This window comes from Jatropha curcas, chromosome 2 (genome assembly GCF_041381405.1).
Source record: "Jatropha curcas cultivar XTBG-Jc1 chromosome 2, XTBG_Jcur_1.0, whole genome shotgun sequence".
In the NCBI taxonomy this organism is placed as follows: Eukaryota; Viridiplantae; Streptophyta; class Magnoliopsida; order Malpighiales; family Euphorbiaceae; genus Jatropha; species Jatropha curcas.
Genome location: NC_143152.1, coordinates 21,229,987 through 21,250,439, shown reverse-complemented (window position 1 = coordinate 21,250,439; position 20,453 = coordinate 21,229,987). Strand labels below are relative to the sequence as shown.

At 33.5% G+C, this 20,453-nt stretch overlaps 2 protein-coding genes across 2 annotated transcripts; one reads left to right on the top strand and one right to left on the bottom strand.

The window, feature by feature from the left end:
• Positions 1-6,429: 6,429 nt before the first annotated feature.
• Positions 6,430-9,392, bottom strand: LOC105634440 (umecyanin). The gene is made up of 2 exons (XM_012217303.3): positions 9,093-9,392; positions 6,430-6,921 (listed from the first exon to the last, which is right to left on the bottom strand). Exons 1-2 carry the CDS (start codon positions 9,271-9,273, stop codon positions 6,563-6,565), a joined length of 540 nt encoding a protein of 179 aa, XP_012072693.1. The 5' UTR covers positions 9,274-9,392; the 3' UTR covers positions 6,430-6,562.
• Positions 9,393-16,422: 7,030 nt separating this feature from the next.
• Positions 16,423-18,098, top strand: LOC105634449 (uncharacterized). The gene is made up of 4 exons (XM_012217308.1): positions 16,423-16,954; positions 17,203-17,373; positions 17,785-17,858; positions 17,964-18,098. The coding sequence occupies exons 1-4, from the start codon at positions 16,423-16,425 to the stop codon at positions 18,096-18,098; spliced, it is 912 nt and encodes a 303-aa protein (XP_012072698.1).
• Positions 18,099-20,453: the final 2,355 nt, after the last annotated feature.

Sequence of the window (20,453 nt, the reverse complement as noted above, 5' to 3'; positions counted from 1 at the left end):
TTTATGACAGGTAATCAATCCACCAAATTATGTTTAAACATCAAACTTAAACTGTTAAAATTCAAATGTGCATACTTATGATGTCATAACCAGTTATTGTCTTCCAATGAGGCTAACAGTGCTTTGTGTTGGTTGTTAAGATTGAGAGGGAATATATTTTTCCCGGCCATGGGAGCTTGAAACACCATAGTCTTTTTAATTTTATCAGAAAACACAATGCATGGGAGACCTTCGAAAATAAGTGAGTAGCTTTCTCTCAAAAATTGGCCTACACTTAATAGGTTTGAATCCAAATCAGACACATAGAAAACATATTTGATACTGTAATTGTTCACATGCATCCCTTTGCCATGTGATTGACAAATCATTCCATCTGCCGTCTTGATTCTTGTCTTGATTGACTTATCCAAACTAATAAAGGCCTCCAAATCTACAGTCACATGTTTACTGCTCCCACTATCCATATACCAGACACTTGAATCACACTCTTTAGTGGTAAAGCAAGCAAGAAATAAGATTTCACATTCATATTTATCTTCTTACTTCTAAATTTTTCTTGGTTTCCCTTTTGCCAACAAACTTTGCTACATGACCAAGCTTTCCGCAATTATAACATTTAAATTTAAGAATATAAGTTTCACCTTTATCATTGGTTGTATTTTGTCTAGTTTTGATCACCTGCTCGTCCATCCACTCAACCACGTTTTTTATGGCCTCTTCCACCTCTTCTTCCTTGTGAAGAATGCCCACCATGATTGTTATGGCCGCTACTGTTACGCTCACCATCTTTAAAAATTACAATTTGGTTTGAAATGCCTTCTCCATAGTTCCTTCTTCATAACTTTTATGTCTATCTTCATAAGATTACAAAGATCCTAACAACTCATCAATAGATAGGAGTCTTAAGTCCTTTGATTCTTCAATGGCAGCCACAATATACTCGTACTTTCTGGGCTAGCTCTGCAAAATTTTCTCAACAACCTTTTGATCAGACAATTACTCACCATACTTTCTCATCTGATTTATAACTTCCATGACTTTGTTGAAGTAGTATTAATTTAATCAACGATTTCAAGAAAATCAATGGTAGCTAAATTTGATATGATTGATTTGAGATCAATGAGTTATTCTTTGAGTTTAGAAGTGAAACAATGTGATGCTGGAATTTTTATTTCACAAGAGAAATATATGAAAGATCTTCTTGGAAAATTCAATATGAAAGATTGTAATCCTATCATGACCCCTATGATTACCAATTATAAATATTTCTTGGATGATGGAGAAGAGAAGGTAGATTCACAAGTTTATCAAATTTTGGTGGGTAGTTCAATGATATTTTGCAAGCTACCAGTCTCCTGTCACAATTTATGAAAAGTCCAAGCGAAGTTCATTTTTGTGCTACAAAAGGCTGCTAAGATATTTAAAAGGAACCTGTTCTCATGATCTTTTCTATTCTAACATTGAAAATCTTAAGTTGTATGGGTTTTCTGATAATGACTGGGCAAGATTCTCAAATGATCGTAAAAGTACTACATGGTATTTATTTATGTTGGGGTCGAGCGTCATATCTTGGAATTCAAAGAAGCAGTCATCCATATCTTTATCATCTTTCAAAGTTGAATATATAGTTATTACTTTAACATCATGCCAAACAATTTGGCTAATAAGAATTTTGCAAGATATAAGAATTGAGCAGAAAGGGGCAACAATAATTTTTTATAATAATCAATCCACTATTTTGATAGCAAGAAATCTAGTTCACCACCACAAAACAAGACAGATTGACATTCGACATCATTTTATAAGGGAGCAAGTTGCAAAAAGAAATATCAAGTTGGAGTACTGCAATTCAAAAGAGCAAATTGCATATCTATTTACGAAGTCGATTTCTCTAGAAAAGTTCACATACTTTAAAGATAAATTAGGATTTAAAGATTTTTGCATTAAGGAGGAGTAAGTTAGTGGATAATGAAAAAATTAATATCTGCTATACTACCATGTTTTTATTACTCCATTTTTTTTTTTTTTCTATTCTTTCTTTTAATTGGTCAATAGTTATAATTTAGTGTCCTATTTTCTTATTAAGGTGGATTAGTTGGTTTCCTTATAATTTGGGATTAGTTGAGATTGAACTTGTATTTGAAGATGTATCTAATGAATTAAAAGTAGTATTCCACTTTTTCCACTTTATATGCGTACCACTTGTTTGATATAAATTGCTCCTATAGATAATTATCTTTGTTCTTATTTTAGCTTTTAAATTTGTAAACACCTACTCAGTTTTAATATAGAAACACTACGAAACTCATCCTCCTTTTTATATACAAAAGCTGAAACAATATGCAACCTCGCTAAGGAAAACATCAACCAACAAAGCCAAAAGTCGTCTTTTTACATAAACAAACTTAAGAATTATGACATTAAATACGATAAAGAGTTTACTTTTTTTTTACATAAACAAAGTTAGGAATTAACACATTAAGCATGATAAAGAGTTCTATTGAGACGACAATAACAAAAACGAATCAAAACCCTAAAACAACACAACATACATGACTAGAAAAGCTACAAAGCAGAAAAGCTTTAAAGATAAATTAGGAGTTAAAGATTTTTGCATTAAGGAGGAGTATGTTTATGGATAATGCAAAAATTAATATATGTTGCACTTCCATGTTTTCCATGTTTATACTTGGCAGGAAACGTAGAGGTTATTCCATACGCATTTCTTTAAAGCTAAACCTGAAGTATTTGTAGTTGAGTTGTCCAAGCTGAGACAAAAAGTGGTGAGTCGGCAGATACATTCATTATGAGGTTCAAGAAATTAAGAAACATATGCAAAGTATTCTTACTAGAGGTAGAATTTGTAAAGATGGCACAATGTGACTTGGACTTCAAAAAGCTGAGAAAAAAAGTTCCAGGGAATGGAGTTCAAGGACTTCTGTGAGCTTGCTGCAAGCATGGCAGAATATAAGAAACTACTAAATGAAGAGTCATAAAGGAATAGTTTAGCTATGGGTAGCTACTTTTAGGAGACTCATCAGGAGGTAGTCGTTCCTCATTTAGTCAATTTTGGTTCCTGTATTTGTCCCTTTCTTAAGGTACCTATAAAAGGGGGCTCTCAGGAGACGTATCAAGTGAACTCTGGAATTGAACCTCAATATGCTTTGATGTCTCCAAAACTAAGGATATTTTTTATTTCGTGCTCAAAGAACAATTAATTACTCTTTCAGCCAACCATAAGATTTCTACCAAAGAAGAACTAAAAGGAAGAGATTACTGCAAGCTACTGTTGCCCGATCCTCTATGGAGAGTAAGTATCGATCTATTTCTCATGTTATCTCTGAAATCATGTGGTTGGCATCCTTATTATCTGAACTTGGATTTTCTGTTTTACCTGCTACTCTTTGGTGTGGTAACATTGGTGCAATATATTTAAGTTCCAACCTAGTCTTTCATGTCCATACTAAACACATTGAACCGGACTACCACTTTGTTCGTGATCAAGTTCAACAAAAGAAGATTCAGGTTAAATTTATATCTGGTGATGATCGGGTGGCTGGTATCATGACCAAAGCCTTGGGGTCTTGTCTCTTTCTTTGCCATTGAGACAATCTTCATCTCCTCTCCTCTCCGCTTTCATAAAGGGGGTGTTAAGGTACTGTATTTATAATTGGATTGTTTTTGAGATATTCTTGATACTATGGTTGAGATTTTCTTTGCATTTTAGTTTAGATTATAGATTTAGTCTTTTGAGATATTTTTTGTTAGGATGCTGTATTTTTTGATTGAGATACTCTCTCCAAATAGTTTAGATTATAGACTTAGTCTTATAAGTACCCATAAATACCACCTTCAAGTGGCATTACAACTCAAATACCACCTTCAAGTGGATTACAACTCAAGCAATGCAAATATTCGATCATTCTCATTCTAATGCTTGTACAAATCATATTAAACCCGGTCAAACTCTTTGGTTCAATGAACGTCTACCTCTAATGGTTCAATGATCGATTTAGTTCTCAGAACATTATTGATTTCACATTATTTTATCCAAAGTCTTTGAGAACCCCAGAAGTCCCAATTTCTCTTCCCACCAAATTGAGGAATTAAGAATAGTTAAAAGTTTTTATTTCTCTTATTACCTATATTTTATTTTTTAAAAATCCTAAATCGCCCTTCTTTTATTTCTTTTCAGTTAACATTTCTATAATATATATAAAAGTACGAATGAGGGGGAATATTGAGTTCCTAAAATGCTCCTACTAAATTTATGAATTGACAAAAATATCATTACTAATTCTATTCAAATTATGATATCAATTTATTATTTTTATTATATTAATATTATAAATTTAATCTCATTCTAATTAGAAATTTGTCCTATCATACCATTATAGATATATATATTTGGTTATCAAAAATTTGTTGCTTTTGACTATCAAGAATTATTCAATCAAGTTTTTGCTAATTTGAAATTATTGAGATTGCAATTATGTCTTCTTTTTACGGTAAGTACCCCTACAAATTTTTAGTTTTAATGATTGATTAAAAATATTATTAAGGAGAATTTAGTCCTATTCTAATTAGAAAATTGTTAATTTAATTGATATTTTATTGGTTGATTAAAAATATCACTAAAGATAATTTAATTTATTCTAATTAGCAAATTTTAATTTTATTGATTAATTAAAATTATATAATAATTTTTAGTTAGATTAGTTATATTAATTTTCTTAATTAGATTATTTTAATTAATTATCAAATCTTATTTCATTCTTTTTTCGTTGCTAAGAGTAGGTTCTAAAAACAGGGTAGCAGCGGAATATTTATCCGTTTCTAAAGTTCTAACCTAAATTGATCTCAGTCTTCTCCCATGGGTTAGGGTTGGGAAAGGGTTCTACAAATGGTTTGGCATCAGAATTTTTATCCTTTGCTAAAAGTTATAACCAAAATTGACAACCTATTTTGAATCTTTTTCTCTTTTATTCCTCCCTTTTATTTTATATTTTATTAATAAAAGTGTAAATTCTATTTCATTAGTAAGATTAATATTTGTTAAGATAATATTTTTTATTTTTTATCTTTTTAGTTTCAAATACTTCGATGGAAGTAAAGTAGCCATGAGAATCTCAATATTGAAATTATAATATAATAATAAATCATAATTTATGTATAGGAATTTCAAATTTTATTTGTATTTTATTGATTGGTTAACGATATCATTAATGATAATTTAGTCTCATCCTAATTAGAAAACTTTTAATTTTTTTGGTTGATTAAAATTATATAATAATTTTTAATTATATTGGTCAATATTATTTAATTAAACATATTAAACTGGGAAATATAAAAATAGAAAATGAGAATTTTTTTTATCTAAACCCTAAAATAAAAACTAATTATCAAATAAAGTTAAACATCCAGTTAAGAAACATGAATACATTTTAAAATATTTTAACTCAATTGATATAAAATTATGTAAATTTATTTTATATTAATTTAAATGACTTAAAAAATTTAAAAATAGTTCAAATAAATGATAAATTGATATCTATGATTAACTTAGTTATGTTAGCTAACTCTTTTAATATACAATTCTAAAAAAATAATAAAATAATTAATTAAAATAATTAAAAAATTAATACTTATTATTTAAATATTATTGTACCTTCAATAGTTGAACATAAGACGCATGAGTAATATCTTAATTATGAATAATTTATGAATTATAATATAACTCAATTAGGAAGATTATAAAATATGCTTATAAAAAGAATCACCATAATAATTTTATTTTTCTTTGGCTATAGAGTTTTTTATTATTTTATATCAAAGACTTTTCTTCTTATCATTTTACTTTTTAATCTTAAAGATATTATTTTACTTGAGTTATGATTATTTTTACTTTCCATATCGTTTCAATCATAAAGTTTTATTTTTTTGTTCCATTTTAATTTTTTTTTACAATATTCATTCATCTTGTCTACATACATATTATAATATTAACAGTAAAATAAAAAAAACTTAATTAATATATTTGTTTTTTTTTTCAATAATTTATTATCATTTTTATTATATTATGAAAAAATCAATAACTATATTTAGAAAAAAATAAAAAATAAATAAGTATAACAAGTTTTAACATATAAAGCATGTTCTTAATACTAGTTTATTTTATATGTTATTAAAAATTTAATTTAAAAAGAATTAATTTAATACTTATTAAATTAATATTTTATTAGATAAAATATTGTTAACTAATTTATATATCGAAAGTAAAAACTTTTATACTTTCTAAAAAAAAAAGTAAAAACTATTATAAAATGGCATTTTATAATTTCGTAGATAATCATATTTTTCAATACATTCAAATCAAATAATAAAACATGATTAAGCCTTTATTTTGCTTATCTTCCTTGCGGAAAAACATAAAAAAAAAAGAAAATTCCATTTCAATAAACCTTTCCCAAACAAAGGCTAAATTTGCATGATTCTACATTAGTTTCATGACAATCAAGAAAACAAGAGTTACCGCGAAAGTCTAAATTCTAAAAAATCCACTCTAAATACACACATAATAAAGCCAAATTCCGGCAACAAGGAAAACAAGGCTAGCACCAAGATGAGCTGAACCAGAAGGGGTGGGCCCAGCAGCAATGGCCGTGGCAGCTTCCTCTGATCTTATGATTTTTGGGGCATCAATTGGTTGTTGTTGAGGTATCACCTCCACCGGCAGCTTCAGTCCTTTCTTACAGCTCTCTAAGTTGCTGCTCACGAAGTAGCGGATCCCTTCCCCATCCAGCACGATGTTAAATAAGCCGTCGTTGTAAAGCTTGATTGGATTACGGACATCGCACGACTCGAATTCTTCCTTAGTCCCGAGCTCAGCTATTTTTCCATGAGCAGTGGAGTATGCGAACCCTATTTACAAATCAATATCAAAGGTTTTAACGTACCCCATGCTATACACGTGACTCAAGATTGCAAAAGAAACCGAACCGAAGAAATCAAATCACTATCGATGAGTTAAGAAATCCTGAAAACGACAAGGAGCAAATCTACAGGTCCTACCATAGAAATATAACCTACAGATTAGAATAAATATCGATTTAAATTGATTATTAATTTAAATTATTATTTGTAATAGTTCAAAAACACAATAAAATTTGATTCATAAAAATCAGCCTTTGAGGTCTTTAACTAAAATTACAAATTTTTTTTTTTTTTTAATATTAAAGAAGAAAGATTTGAACCTGAATCTATTATTAGGTCGCAAATAAATATAATTTTGGAGACAAATGACGGAAAAAAGTTAATAAAATGAATATATTTAAATGTAAGCTAATAAAATCATATATTTAAAATAAACTCTACATTTAATCTAGGAATGATTAAACTAATGTTGTTACATTTAATTGATGTAAAATCTATTTGTAATATAATCTAATTTTCGAACAGGAGATCACACCCTACAACCTGATTGGAAATATAAGCTGTAACTCATATTATTATGAAATTAATAATCTTACGAAACTATGTGCATTTATATTTTATTCAATAAAATATTTTATAATTTAATTAATAAGTTAATAATGTCATACAAGTTTTATTTAATTATTTACATTAATGGATTGGACATATTAAACTTGTATTCCAACCGAATTTGAAACAAATAATCAATTTTAAACTCATACCTAATTACAAAAAGATTCCACATCGATGAATGGTAGGATAGAACCTACTAATTACCAACCCTAGCAAATGCCTCCAAAAACAAGATTCCATTCCATCTACCGGAATTTAGAGAATAACTAATTTTCTGGCTTTCTTGACCGATGGTTGAGCTCCTCAATTTTTTGCTTTGATTCTTAATATAATTAGTTATTTCAACCTTTGAAATTTTCTTTTGAAAATCATCAAGTATTTAAAAAATTAACCTGTCTAACTAATCCTAATTCACGTCCAATTTACCGGTCTGACTAATCCTAATTCATGTCCGATAAACCCACGAACAGCTAAAACACTGAATACCAAGCTTTCGAATTTTGATTATTTGATTATTAAATAAGTCAATGCTCTTTGATAACAATCACATAACACTATCATTCAACATTTAAGAACTAAACTTTGTTAAGTACTTTCAAGCTCCATTTAGTATAAATGAACTTCCAATGTAGAATTCATTTTTAAATGAAATTAATAGAATTTATTTATAAATGAATTTTTCATGTTTAAAATAAATTTAAAATTTAAATTTCATTTGCTTTTATTTCTTAAAATATTTTTGGCATAATAAATTTAGAAGGCTACAAAGATATATAGTTTTATAATAAATTTTTGGATTTTTTAAATTTGTAGAATTTATTTAGAAATTTCTTACTTTATAAAATTTGATTTAGTTATATTTAAGTTCATAAATTAAATTCATAGAATTCAAATTTTCATTTTTTTTGTTGAGTATTGAAGAGGGGATTCGAATATAAATCTATTGTCAGTTCTTAATGCACTTACACCTAGTCTATGTCAGAGTTTGCTTTAAATTTTCATTTTTTTTTTTCACACAGACACAAAATTAGTCATGTAAATTATTTGGCAGTTACTATTTACATATTACTTAATATTAATAAAATTAAAATTCACGGTATTATAAATCAAAATTTTTTAATTTAAAATTCATAATTAATACAATAAATTTTAAATTATTTTATAATTTAGAAATTTCAATACTGACTGTGTTATAATAATTAAATTTATTTCTTTAAATTTTGCAGACTTAATTTTTAATCATGTAAAGTTCATCCCTCTTAGTCATGTCTAATACACTGTTTACTTTTTCTCAAGATTCGAGCTGTATGAAAATATTAAAATATTAAAATAGGAAACTACCACTCCTGGCAAACGCACACAAAATTAAGAAAAAAATATATATATATATATATTTTCGGCTTTCCCTTTGATTGGGGATGCATAATCTACAAGGCAAGCATAAAGTTTAATCTATTCCTAGACTAGTTTAGTTTTTTCTCAGCAACCAAACTCATGATGTAATTAATTAAGCTTCTCAAGAAATTAAAGAAGAGATCTAGGCTTACAAATTTTGTCTCCGACTCTGAAAGTTTTACCGGACGACCAAGAAGCCACATCGGAAGATGGGTCCCAGCCACGATCATCTCCAACCACATGGTGCACCTGGGCTCGAACCCACTCTGCACCAAGGCTCACTGAAACTATTATCAGAAGAACCACCCATGTCCTGAGGACGACGACCGCCATAGTCAATAAGGAGATGTTTTCTTTCTGTATAACTTAATAGGCTAAAGAAGAGGAGCGATAAAGCTAAAAGAATGCCTCTCTCTTTTTATGCACAAATAAAGCTTCTTCTAACTGACATTATTACAGAAACGAAAGGCCGGTTGGTATTGGGGGGTGGGTTAATGTTCTTGTGGGTGTGAGCCCACAACAAGTATTATGTATATCAGTCGCTCGCTCTTCTGGATTTTCTGGGCTCAACTCAAAATTAGTTTGGTCGGCACGTTTTCCAATTTTTCGGTAATTTTATTATTTTATATTTTTTATAAAAAATATTAAAATGATGAAAAAGAAATTGGTTAATAAGAAGTCAACTCTTCTTATACGGTGTAGCCTCACCAAGGCTATTATAATTAATATTGGTTAAGCCTTGAAAGATAAAGATGAAAATAAAGTTTGAGATAGAAAAAGAAGAATAGGAACGAAAGACAATTCTAAAATTGTAGATATTACTATTTATTTAAGTAGTATTTTTTTTGTAGTTTATGATATTAGGGTTTGAAACATCGAGGTTGGATTTAATTTATTTTAGTTTTAGTAAAATATTGAGCTCAATATATATTTATATTTTCACTTTAATTTTAAAAAATGATATAATGGGTTTTGATTAGTCTGTATCCGCATCTCTAAACTCATATCCAATCTAAATTTACAGTGAGTAGTTAAAATTTGATACTCATTTAATCAATAATCAACTTTAATTTAAATGGCATTTTGTGAATTACATACCTATAAAAGTTCACTTCGGAACAGACTAACTCATTTAATCATAATTCAGTAGACTTATAATACTTGTAATTAGTTACACTACTTAGTCTGTATGTTATATTAAATATAAAATTAATTTGATTGGCTAGTTTTCCATTTTTTTTGGTAACTTTACGAAATAGTTTTTTATAAGAAAAGAAAATAATAATAATAAAAAAAAACTATAGTTGATGCCTCAAGTACTGACCGTCAATTGAAAGCATAAGCAATCAACTGTAAAGTGTGCGGAAAACTAATCTACACGTGTATAGATTCATTTATACTTTAAATTAATTATAAATGGGGTTTTAATTTAAAACAAGAGTATTTTTAAATATTCATTTAAAAAGAAAAAAAAGGAGTAATTTAAAAAAAGAAATTTATTGACTTAGGGGTATTTGTTGAAGCTGAATGACAGCTTATTGCATCTCAAATCTTATTGGTTCAAATAAATAAAATTAAGTACATTTGTCTAGGCATTTTAGAAAAGTTTGCATCTCAAATCTTGTTCGCTGAGAAAGCATCCAACATTATAGCAGAGACTACAAGCAGGACAAAGGTAAATTCTAGAATAACTCCGTGTTAATGTGACGTGGGCGTAAAGAGCGGCTTAGGCGTTGACACCTGTGCAGGCTGATGCATTGCAAAAGTATGAGTGCATCCAACCTTAATACTGATAAAAGCAATTTTGAGCCACGTGAATGATTTTGGGCCACAAAAGGACAGTTGGTTTGGAGTAATTTCCGCGGTTTCTTTCCCGCCAACACTATGTGGCCTAATATGAGTATTGTTTTCTCAATTAATTAAAAATTGGTAACTAATATTCAACCTAATAAACATCAATCTTAGCCACATTTTAGGACCAAATAACAGAAACAATATATGGGCTTGATATTAGAGGATAATGCCTGTATATTTCTCACCCATTATTCGCATAAACCACCTAGCACTCTTGTCTTGCATATAAGGAGAAGCCCTCCTCCTAGAGAAGTTTAATGTCAATTCAACTTATTACATATAATCAAGCATTGTCACTTTTGAGAGATTATTACAATATTGAATCTATCAAATTGGTGCAGTGAGTGTGGACCTAATAAAAATCACGATACCCTCAGAATATTCACTCACTCAACTCACCCTGTTAGCATTTTAAGCCCCTCCCCCACCCTCCCCCGGTTCCTTGTGAGACGAGGGAGAAGACAACGACCACGGAGAAGACACTGACAACAAGAGTAGGAGAACCTGAGGGGACAGACAACCTAACTGAGAAGTTGATGCCCACACCCGCAGACATATCAGCATTAGACTTACAAGCAGCTGTCATGCTCACTCAAGCTTACAATGACTTTGCGATTGTCCTGCGAAGAATAATGGTTAGGCCAGTATCCCAGATTCCACCTGAAGGCAGACGCCAGGTCAACGCAACAAATGATGAAGGCGACACAGCTAATAAAACCATAGGTGATGGTATGGAAGAAGAAGACTCATCCTGGCGTACAGACACACATAATAAAACACAGACTCATATGCAGTCCACTCCCTTGCTTAGGAACATATGCCATAATGATGAGGAATAATTTCGAGCACAGAATTTGCAAATCTTAAAAGATTTTCGAGAAATAGGAGACAACACTGACTTTTGATTGAGGAATGATTCACCCTTAACCCCTGAGGTCATGCTGGTGCACTTAGCGCATAAGTTCAAGATGCCTATTTTCAAAACCTATGACGAAACCACCGACCTAAGAGTCACTTAGAGAATTTTCGCACTGTAATGCACATCCAAATGATAGCAGATGTCTTACTGTGCAGAGCATTTCCCATAACATTGTAAGGATCGGCACAAGAATGGTTTCAAATGCTCAAGACCGAAACTGTAGGCAGCTTTGCTCAATTGGCTACCTCATTCAAGGCTCAGTTCATTACTTGCATACCGAGCAAGAAAATATCATCAGACTTGATAGACTTAGAAAGGGCGGACGATGGGTCCCTTCGAGACTGCATTGAAAATTTCAAAAGCTCGTCATGCAGATAAAAGACCTAAACACCGAAGTGGCCATCAGTGCAATGGCTAAAAGTTGTACTTATAATAATTTTTTTGACTCATTGAATATTGACAGACTATACTCTTTTGAAGAATTGATGGCCCAAGCCAACAGCTTCGCCCGACTAGATTAGGCTTGGAAGGCCCAATAGGCGCATAATAAAGATGGCGAGTCTAAAAGAAGATCAGACAAACATAGGGGATTCTCCCTTACACGAGTCGACAGAACAAACAAAAGCTGACTGAGCTACTTAATACGCTTGCCTTATTCACACAATAATACCCCACCTGCAAGAGAGATCCAGTTCACACCTCTGTCCAAGAGCTGGACAGACATCCTGTAATAGTTGAAGGACAATTAGGAGAAACAAGAGGAGATCCACTTTAATTACCTAAGAAAGTCAAGAGAGGAATTCGATGAATAAAGTGATAAAGCAAATATTGTGCATTCCACAAGGATATCGACCATGACACCAGACAATGTTGGAAGTTAAAGAAAGAAATAGAACACCTAGTCTAATGAGGAGTCCTGAAGAAATTCATCAAGAGAGAAGGAGGCCTAGAACTCCCAGCCCAGCAAGCAGCCGAATGATCCAAGAGGGCGGGCAAACAATTGGTTAGATCTGAACTGATAAGCACAATTAACATGATTTTTAGTGGTGCCATAAGAGGAGATAACACCTCAGCGAGGAAAAGACATGCTCGAGAAATTTACTCTATTCGAGCCGAAGTACTAATAGAGCCTCTATAAAAGCTCATTACTATATTCGAGGAGGATGTAAAGCATGTCCACTTCCCACATTCTGATGCCCTGGTGATAGAAGGTGTAATGGAAAACTATAGAGTCAGGAGAATCCTGGTGGATGATGATAGCTCAGTGAATTTGATAATCCTAGAAGTGTTCAAAGCCTTAAAACTCAACGTCACCAAGCTAAAGTCAGTGCAAACTCCCTTGGTCGGTTTGGCAGGAAAGCAAGTATCAGTAGAAGGGAGCATGGAAATTGCTATAGAGCTCGGGGATGGCGAACATACCCGAGCAGAAAAGGCAGAGTTCATACTGGTAGACATCTCATTCCCCTACAATGTCATCTTCGATCGTCTGTTGCTCTGCACCTTAGGCGCTTGCACGTTAATCAAGTATCTTGTGATGAAATTTTTTACTCTAACTCTAGTGATGTTGTAATAGTCAGGGGCAATCAGAAAGTCGCTAAGGAGGCATACATGGTGGCTCTCAAGAGGGTGCAACTCACCCTCCCTCTCTAGATGGTCCCAGATACCGAGAATGAAGGATCGAATGTGAGCTTATATGAATCACCGGTGATCGAGCCATTCGACATACTAAAGGACCAAACTGAACTGAACCCAGAGCCTGACATACCCTGGGATTGTTTGGGTGATTTTAATGACATTCTAACAGCTTCGAAGAAAAGAGGTGGTCGTCCTCAACCCCAACATCTTATGACTGGTTTTCAAAATGCTCTTGATGATGTTCGTTGTCACGCCCGACTCTAATCACTAGAGGAATTGTCCACTTTGGATCAAGCCAAATTCCCCATACAATATTGGTAAGACCCGCATGGTTTTATCCCGCAGGTGAAATGGGAAACTTCCCAGGAGGTTACCCATCCTAGGATTTTCGTTAAGCGAGCACACCTAACCCTGGAGTTCTTCCAACTCTCCAGCCATTCCACCAAAAGGTGCCTCTAATGATTAGTTTCCCCCTTTTCGATATATGATTCGATTTATTCCTGTGTCCCACATTCCACTACTCTAGCTAGCTTGCCATCTTAGAAGCTAGCCAGGAGCTTCGCTCTACCCACGCTCTTAGGATCGCTTTGCCAGGTCAGGATGTCACTGGCCCACGAACTTCCTCGTGGTTTTTCCTCGAACCGTACATCTACTAGAGTGGGTCCTTCTCTGATGCCAACTGTCATGCCCGACTCTAATCACCAGAGGAATTGTCCGCTTTTGATCAAGCCAAATCCCCCATACAAGATTGGTAAGACCTGCACGGTTTTGTCCCGCAGGTGAGATGGAAACTTCTTAGGAGGTTACCCATCTTAGGATTTCCATTAAGTGACCACGCTTAACCCTGGAGTTCTTCCAACTCTCCAGCCATTCCACCAAAAGGCGCCTCTAATGATTAGTTCCCCCTTTTCGATATATGATTCGATTTATTCCTGTGTCCCGCATTCTAGTACCCTAGCTAGCATGCCATCCTAAAAGCTAGCCAGGAGCTTCTCTCTGCCCGCGCTCTTAAGATCGCTTTGCCGGGTCAGGATGTCACAGGCCCATGAACTTCCGCGTGGTTCGTCCTCGAATCGTACATCTAATAAAGTGGGTCCTTCTCTGATGCCAACTGTTATGCCCAACTCTAATCACCAGAGGAATTGTCCGCTTTTGATCAAGCCAAATCCCCCATATAAGATTGGTTTGACCTGCACGGTTTTGTCCCGCAGGTGAGATGGAAACTTCTTAGGAGGTTACCCATCTTAGGATTTCCATTAAGTGACCACGCTTAGCCCTGAAGTTCTTCCAACTCTCTAGCCATTCCACCAAAAGGCGCCTCTAATGATTAGTTTCCCCCTTTTCGATATATGATTCGATTCATTCCTGTGTCCCGCATTCCAGTACCCTAGCTAGCATGCCATCCTAAAAGCTAGCCAGGAGCTTCGCTCTACCCGCCCTCTTAGGATCGCTTTGCCGAGTCGAGATTTCATATTGGTCTTTATGATTTTCCAATGACTGGTCATAAGTTCAGGTGGGACCATGGTCGGGGTAACCTACATTGGATCGAGGAGAAGCTTGACCGGATTTTCACTAATGATAGCTGGAGGTATAAATTTAGGTAAACTAGGGGATCAGTTCTAGAGATTTCATCCTCTGATCATCTGCTGGTTTTCGTATTTTTATTCCATAGGGGCATGTGTGGAAGTTTCATTTCGAGATTAGTTGGACCCGTGAAAGTGATTGGTGGAATGTTTTGCCAGTAGTTGGGCTAAGATTGAAGGCATACGCTCTCTTTTGAAACTACATCACTATAGTGTTATTCTTCATGCTTAGGGTACGAAGCTTCATCACCTTCATAAATGTGAATTAGCAGACTGTTTGCCGGTTTTTTCTTCACTTCATAGTTCTCGCTTTCCTGTTGATGTCCATCATTTTGCCAGGGCTAATAACAGATATCATGAGCTGTTGTTTCAGCAGGAGTTACATTAGAAGTAAAGGGCGAAGGAGTTCTGGTTAAAGGAGGGGATGCCAACACAAGGTTCTTCCATACTATGGCTACTATCAGGAAAAGACATAATGGCACTGAGAGGCTTAAAGATGATTTGGTGATGTGGCAAGATTGGAATTCAGACTTGGGAGGGTTGATGATTGGTTATTTCGATAATCTTTTTACTACTAATGTTTGTGACGCTTCTGTTGTTCTTGATAAGGGGCCCTGCATAGTTAGGGAAGAGCAAAATGACATGTTATTGGCTCCGTTTTTGATAGATGAAGTGAAGGATACTTTGTTCTACATGTAGCTGGATAAATCACCGGGTTTAGATGGTTTCAACCCGGCTTTCTATTAGAAATACTAGGATATTATGGCCCGGATGTTACAATCACTTGTAGTGCTTTTTTAGATTCAAGTAGCTTCCCTACTCTTAATGAAATAACTCTAATTCTTATTTTTAAGAAAAAGGTACAGGAGACTATGGGAGATCTTTGGCCTATTGCTCTGTGTAATGTGATCTATAAGGTGATGTCCAAGATGCTGGTTAACCGCCTGAAAAGGGTGCTTTCTTTTATAATTTCAGAGAGTCAAAGTGCCTTTGTTTGGGGAAGGAGCATTCAAGATAACTGTATTTTGGCTTATGAACTAATGCATATGATGCGAAGGAGGTTTCATGGTAGGGATTCCTTTGCTGTAGTTAAAATGGATATCAGCAAGACTTATGATCGAATGTAGTGGTCTTTCATCCAGGACATGATGCTTAAATTGAGTTTTTTGGATAGGTGGGTCGGCATGATTATGCATTATATTTCTTTAGTACGGTATTGGATTCCTTAGAAGGGAAAGGAGCTTGGCCCGATAATTCCTTCTCGAGGTTTTCAACAGGGTGATCCCCTTTCGCGTATTTGTTCATTATTGGGCTGAGGGTTTATCTCGACTTATTCAGTTTCATGTGGATGTTGGTAACTTACATGATTGTTATGCCTCTAGAGGAGGTTCGATCATCACCCACCTTTTCTTTGTTGATGACAGCATGATTTTTTTCAAAGCTAAGGGCCAGGAGGCTCATACTATAAAGTGGATTCTTAGGGATTACGAGATGGCTTTTGGACAAATGATCAATTACAGTATATCTTCGATTGCTTTTAGCACTAATGCCCAGGTGGATTTTCGTCATTCTATTTGCTTTATTTTGGGAGTGGTTAAGAAAGAAAACTTGTGTACCTATTTAGGAATTCCTTCTGTGGTTGGTCGTAACAGGAAGGAGGTTTTTGGTTATCTGAAGGATAGAGTTTGGAGTAAGCTAAACTCGTGGAAACAGAGGGCACTCTCTTGTGCAGGCAAGGAGGTTCTCATCAAAACAGTTCTCCAAGCTCTCCCAAACTATGTGATGAGTTTGTTTTTATTGCCGATAATGTTTTGTGCGGAGCTGGAGAGAATAATGACAGCTTATTGGTGGGGTAAAGGTATTGCGAATGATCGAGGGATTCACTGGGTAGGTTGGACTAGGACGACTAGACATAAAGCTTTGGGTGGTTTGGGGTTTAAGCATCTCCGTGCATTTAATCTTGCAATATTGGGGAAGCAAGGGTGGAATCTAGTTTCTAGACCTGATTCGTCGTTGTTAGGGTGTTAAAAGCCAAATATTATCCCACCTACTCTTTTCTTACATTGGCTTTGGGAAATAATCGCAGTTATGTGTGGCGAAGTATCTAGGAATTGAGGGTAGTCATCAATAGTGGGGTCTACTGGAGAATCGAAGATGGGCAAGATGTTCTGATTTGGGATGATCCTTGGCTTAAAAATGCGACTAATTCTTTTATCTCCTCTGCTAGACTAGCTGATGTCTTGTTGTTTTGAATATCTGATTTGCTGCTAGATCATTATTGGAATTTGGGGCTGGTAGACTCACTTTTTAATGAAAGAGATAAGCAGCTTATAGCTGCTATCCCACTAAGTCGGATTCCACAGGTTGATAAGTTATGTTGGAAGTTTGAGGAGAAGGGCATGTATTCGGTACGTAGTGCTTATCGATTTCTTTGTGGTCAAGGTCCTTGGTTCCGTTAGTTGTGCAGCAGGTCTAGAGGAAATATTGGCGGATCCATGTCCCACCAAAGGTTCTAAATTCTTATTGGCATGCGTTGAGAGATGCAATCCCTTGCATGTCTTTATTGAGTAAGAAATGTGTTCCAATGAACACTCTTTGCCCAATTTGTCATGGAGAAGAGGAGACTATTATGCATGTCTTATTGCAGTGCCCTTTTGCTCGGAGTTACTGGGTTTCGTCTTCATTAGGTTGGTAGTTTCTGGGGCTCAATGATTTAATGGACTGGTTTATTCATGTTTTCCTTCTCATGACTATTAAGGATGCAGCTACAATTCTTATGGTCTGCTAGGACAAACCAGAACAATGTAGTATGGAAATAAAGCCATCAGTCTCCTCATTTTGTGTTTATGCTAGCTTCTCGGAGTCTTGATGAGTGGAGAAGTGCTCAAAGCCTTGGTGATGCTGGGTCTGTTTCGCCAGTAAGTCCGGTAATCTAGACCAGACCGACGACAGGTTGGTTTAAGGTTAATATTGATGCTGCCACCGGTGCAACACCGGGTTTTGTGGGTATAGGGTGTGTGGTCAAAGATTAGGAGGGACATTTTATTGCAGCTTACGCGACTAGAGAGTCTGGTGGAGTGGACGCGAAGTGTGCTAAAGCCATAGCTATCAAGTGTGCTGAAGGTTGGAGCCATGTGGTCTTTCAGTCTGATGGCTTACGCGACTAGGCATTTAGCGACAATTTTTGTCGCTAAATTTTGATGGTAAAATTTATCTAGCGTAAAGTTATAATTTTTAAAAACTTTTATCGCTAGTATGTCACTAAATGCCAACACATTAGCAACAAAAATATTTTATCGATAATTTATTGCAATTTATTGGTAATTTATCACTAAATTTCATTATTTACAGTCTGTTTTTTGCCTAAAATTTTAAAATTTTTTTAAACATTTATTGCTAATTTGTCAGTAATTTGTCCCTAACTTGTCTCTAATTTGACGGTAGATTTTTTAGAATATGCTCATATCTATGGCGCGATTTTTACCGATAAAAATTCACATTTGTCGCTAAATTTTGTTGTTAATTTGTTGCTAATTTGTCAGAAAACTAGGCGCCCTTAAATAATATTTTTGTCGCTAATATTAAACAATATTTTTTATTTTAAAATTAAATTTTGTCAGTAATTTGTTATTGACTTGTAGCTAAATACTGATAAAAAATCTTTTGACAGAAAATTTTAATTTTCTTATAGTTAATTCTCGTTAAGAATCAAACACAAACCTTGATCTAATACGGTAATACCAATTGTTAGATTGAACTCTAGCCACGAGGCCAAAAGCTTGTGCAACTCTTTCTACTTAACCGCACTAGTCTAAGCGCCATGTTTTGACTATAACTTGGCTCATTTACACCTTCACCGTGAAACAATTGCTGCCACAACCTTGGCCAACATTATTGAATTCAAAAAGAATATAAATTTTTACCGTTATTTTATGAGAATTCAAAGAATTTGCTAAAAAGTTTCCTTTTCTTTTTTTTTTCTTTTTTTGAAAGTGATGATTTAGTGACAAATATTTTAAATCTGTATTTATAAAAGTGGTTTATTACAAAATATTTTATATTTTTGTAAAGGTTATTACTATTTTGTAATAGATAATTGTACTTTGTAAAGGTTAGGAGAATTACAAAATACTCCCAAAAGGTTTGCAAAATTTCTAAATGTATACATGTAAATGATTATTTTTCCCATGACAATTTTTAAGATTTTTCACTAAATAAAAAACTTTTATCAATATCTTAATGAGTTAAGGGTAAAAAATGACAAAATAACTTTTATTAACTAAATTCTTAGTATGCGTGTTTTGTCAAACCATGCAAATAAAATGGAACGGAGGGAATAATATGTAATTTCTGCAAAATATAGTAACTTTTACTAAATATTAATAGAAGTAAAATTTATTTTCTACTCCTTGTGTCATATAATCCTTTTTCTAGTTTTTTTTGAAAATAATCCTTTTTCTAGTTTAACTTGCATACATTTTTAAAAAATACATTTAATAAATATGGTTAAATTATAAGTTTACCATTTTGTGTATCGATATTGAAAATTTTTTCAATTGCATTAATTATTTTAAAGTAACACTAATTCCAAAAAAAAAAAAAAAAAGGGAAAGAACATATCCCGCCAAAGGTAATGCATTTCATTCACAGAGTATGTAGGAGCTATCTCCCAATCAATTTGAACCTTGTAAAAACATGTCAGCTCCTCAAATTTTTAATCAAGCGTTACGTTTTGCCTGAAGAATTTCAGGGAGGGCCGATAATGGCAAACCAGGTTTTACAGCAAACTTTTAGAAGGAACGTGTCCTAGGTTCCTCCTGCAACAGGTCATTTCAAGATCAATTCAGATGCTGCTATTTCTGATCATAGGGAATGTGGTTTTGGCATATGATTATAAGAAATGAACATGGCGATGTTATGGCAACATGGCCTTGCAAATTCCAGTCTCAGTTGAATCTGGAAGACGCTGAAATTGCCGCAGCTATTTTTGCAGTAGATATGGCTTTTCAAATGGGATTTCTTCATATAGAACTTGATTCTGATTGTCTTGCTATGATTCATAAATTAAAGAATTTGGAGTTGCCACAAACAGAGCTTGGAACCAGAATTCTACAACTTAAACAACTCCTTTCTTCTTTTACAATCTGTTTGAAAATGAGAGAAATGAAAACACGAAGGAATCAAAATAATGATGAATTATTAATTGTCTTTTTATTGTTATTTTTCACCCTTGTGTTTGGATACTGATGAAAAAAAAAAAATTATTTTTCTTTGGAAAGGCAAGATTGTGGAGGAAAAAATTATTAATATTGATATCTTACCATTTTAATCTCATTGATACTTTAAAAGGACTTTAATGATCATATAACTTCAATATCTAATGAAAATTAATTTGGGTATTTCATTAATTGTGTGAAAATTGGAGAAACTTTAACATTTTACCGTTATTTTCTCTACCAAATGGAGAGATTCTATTTGTGAGAGATAGGTAGGAAAATAAATTAATTTTTCTTCTTTTTCAA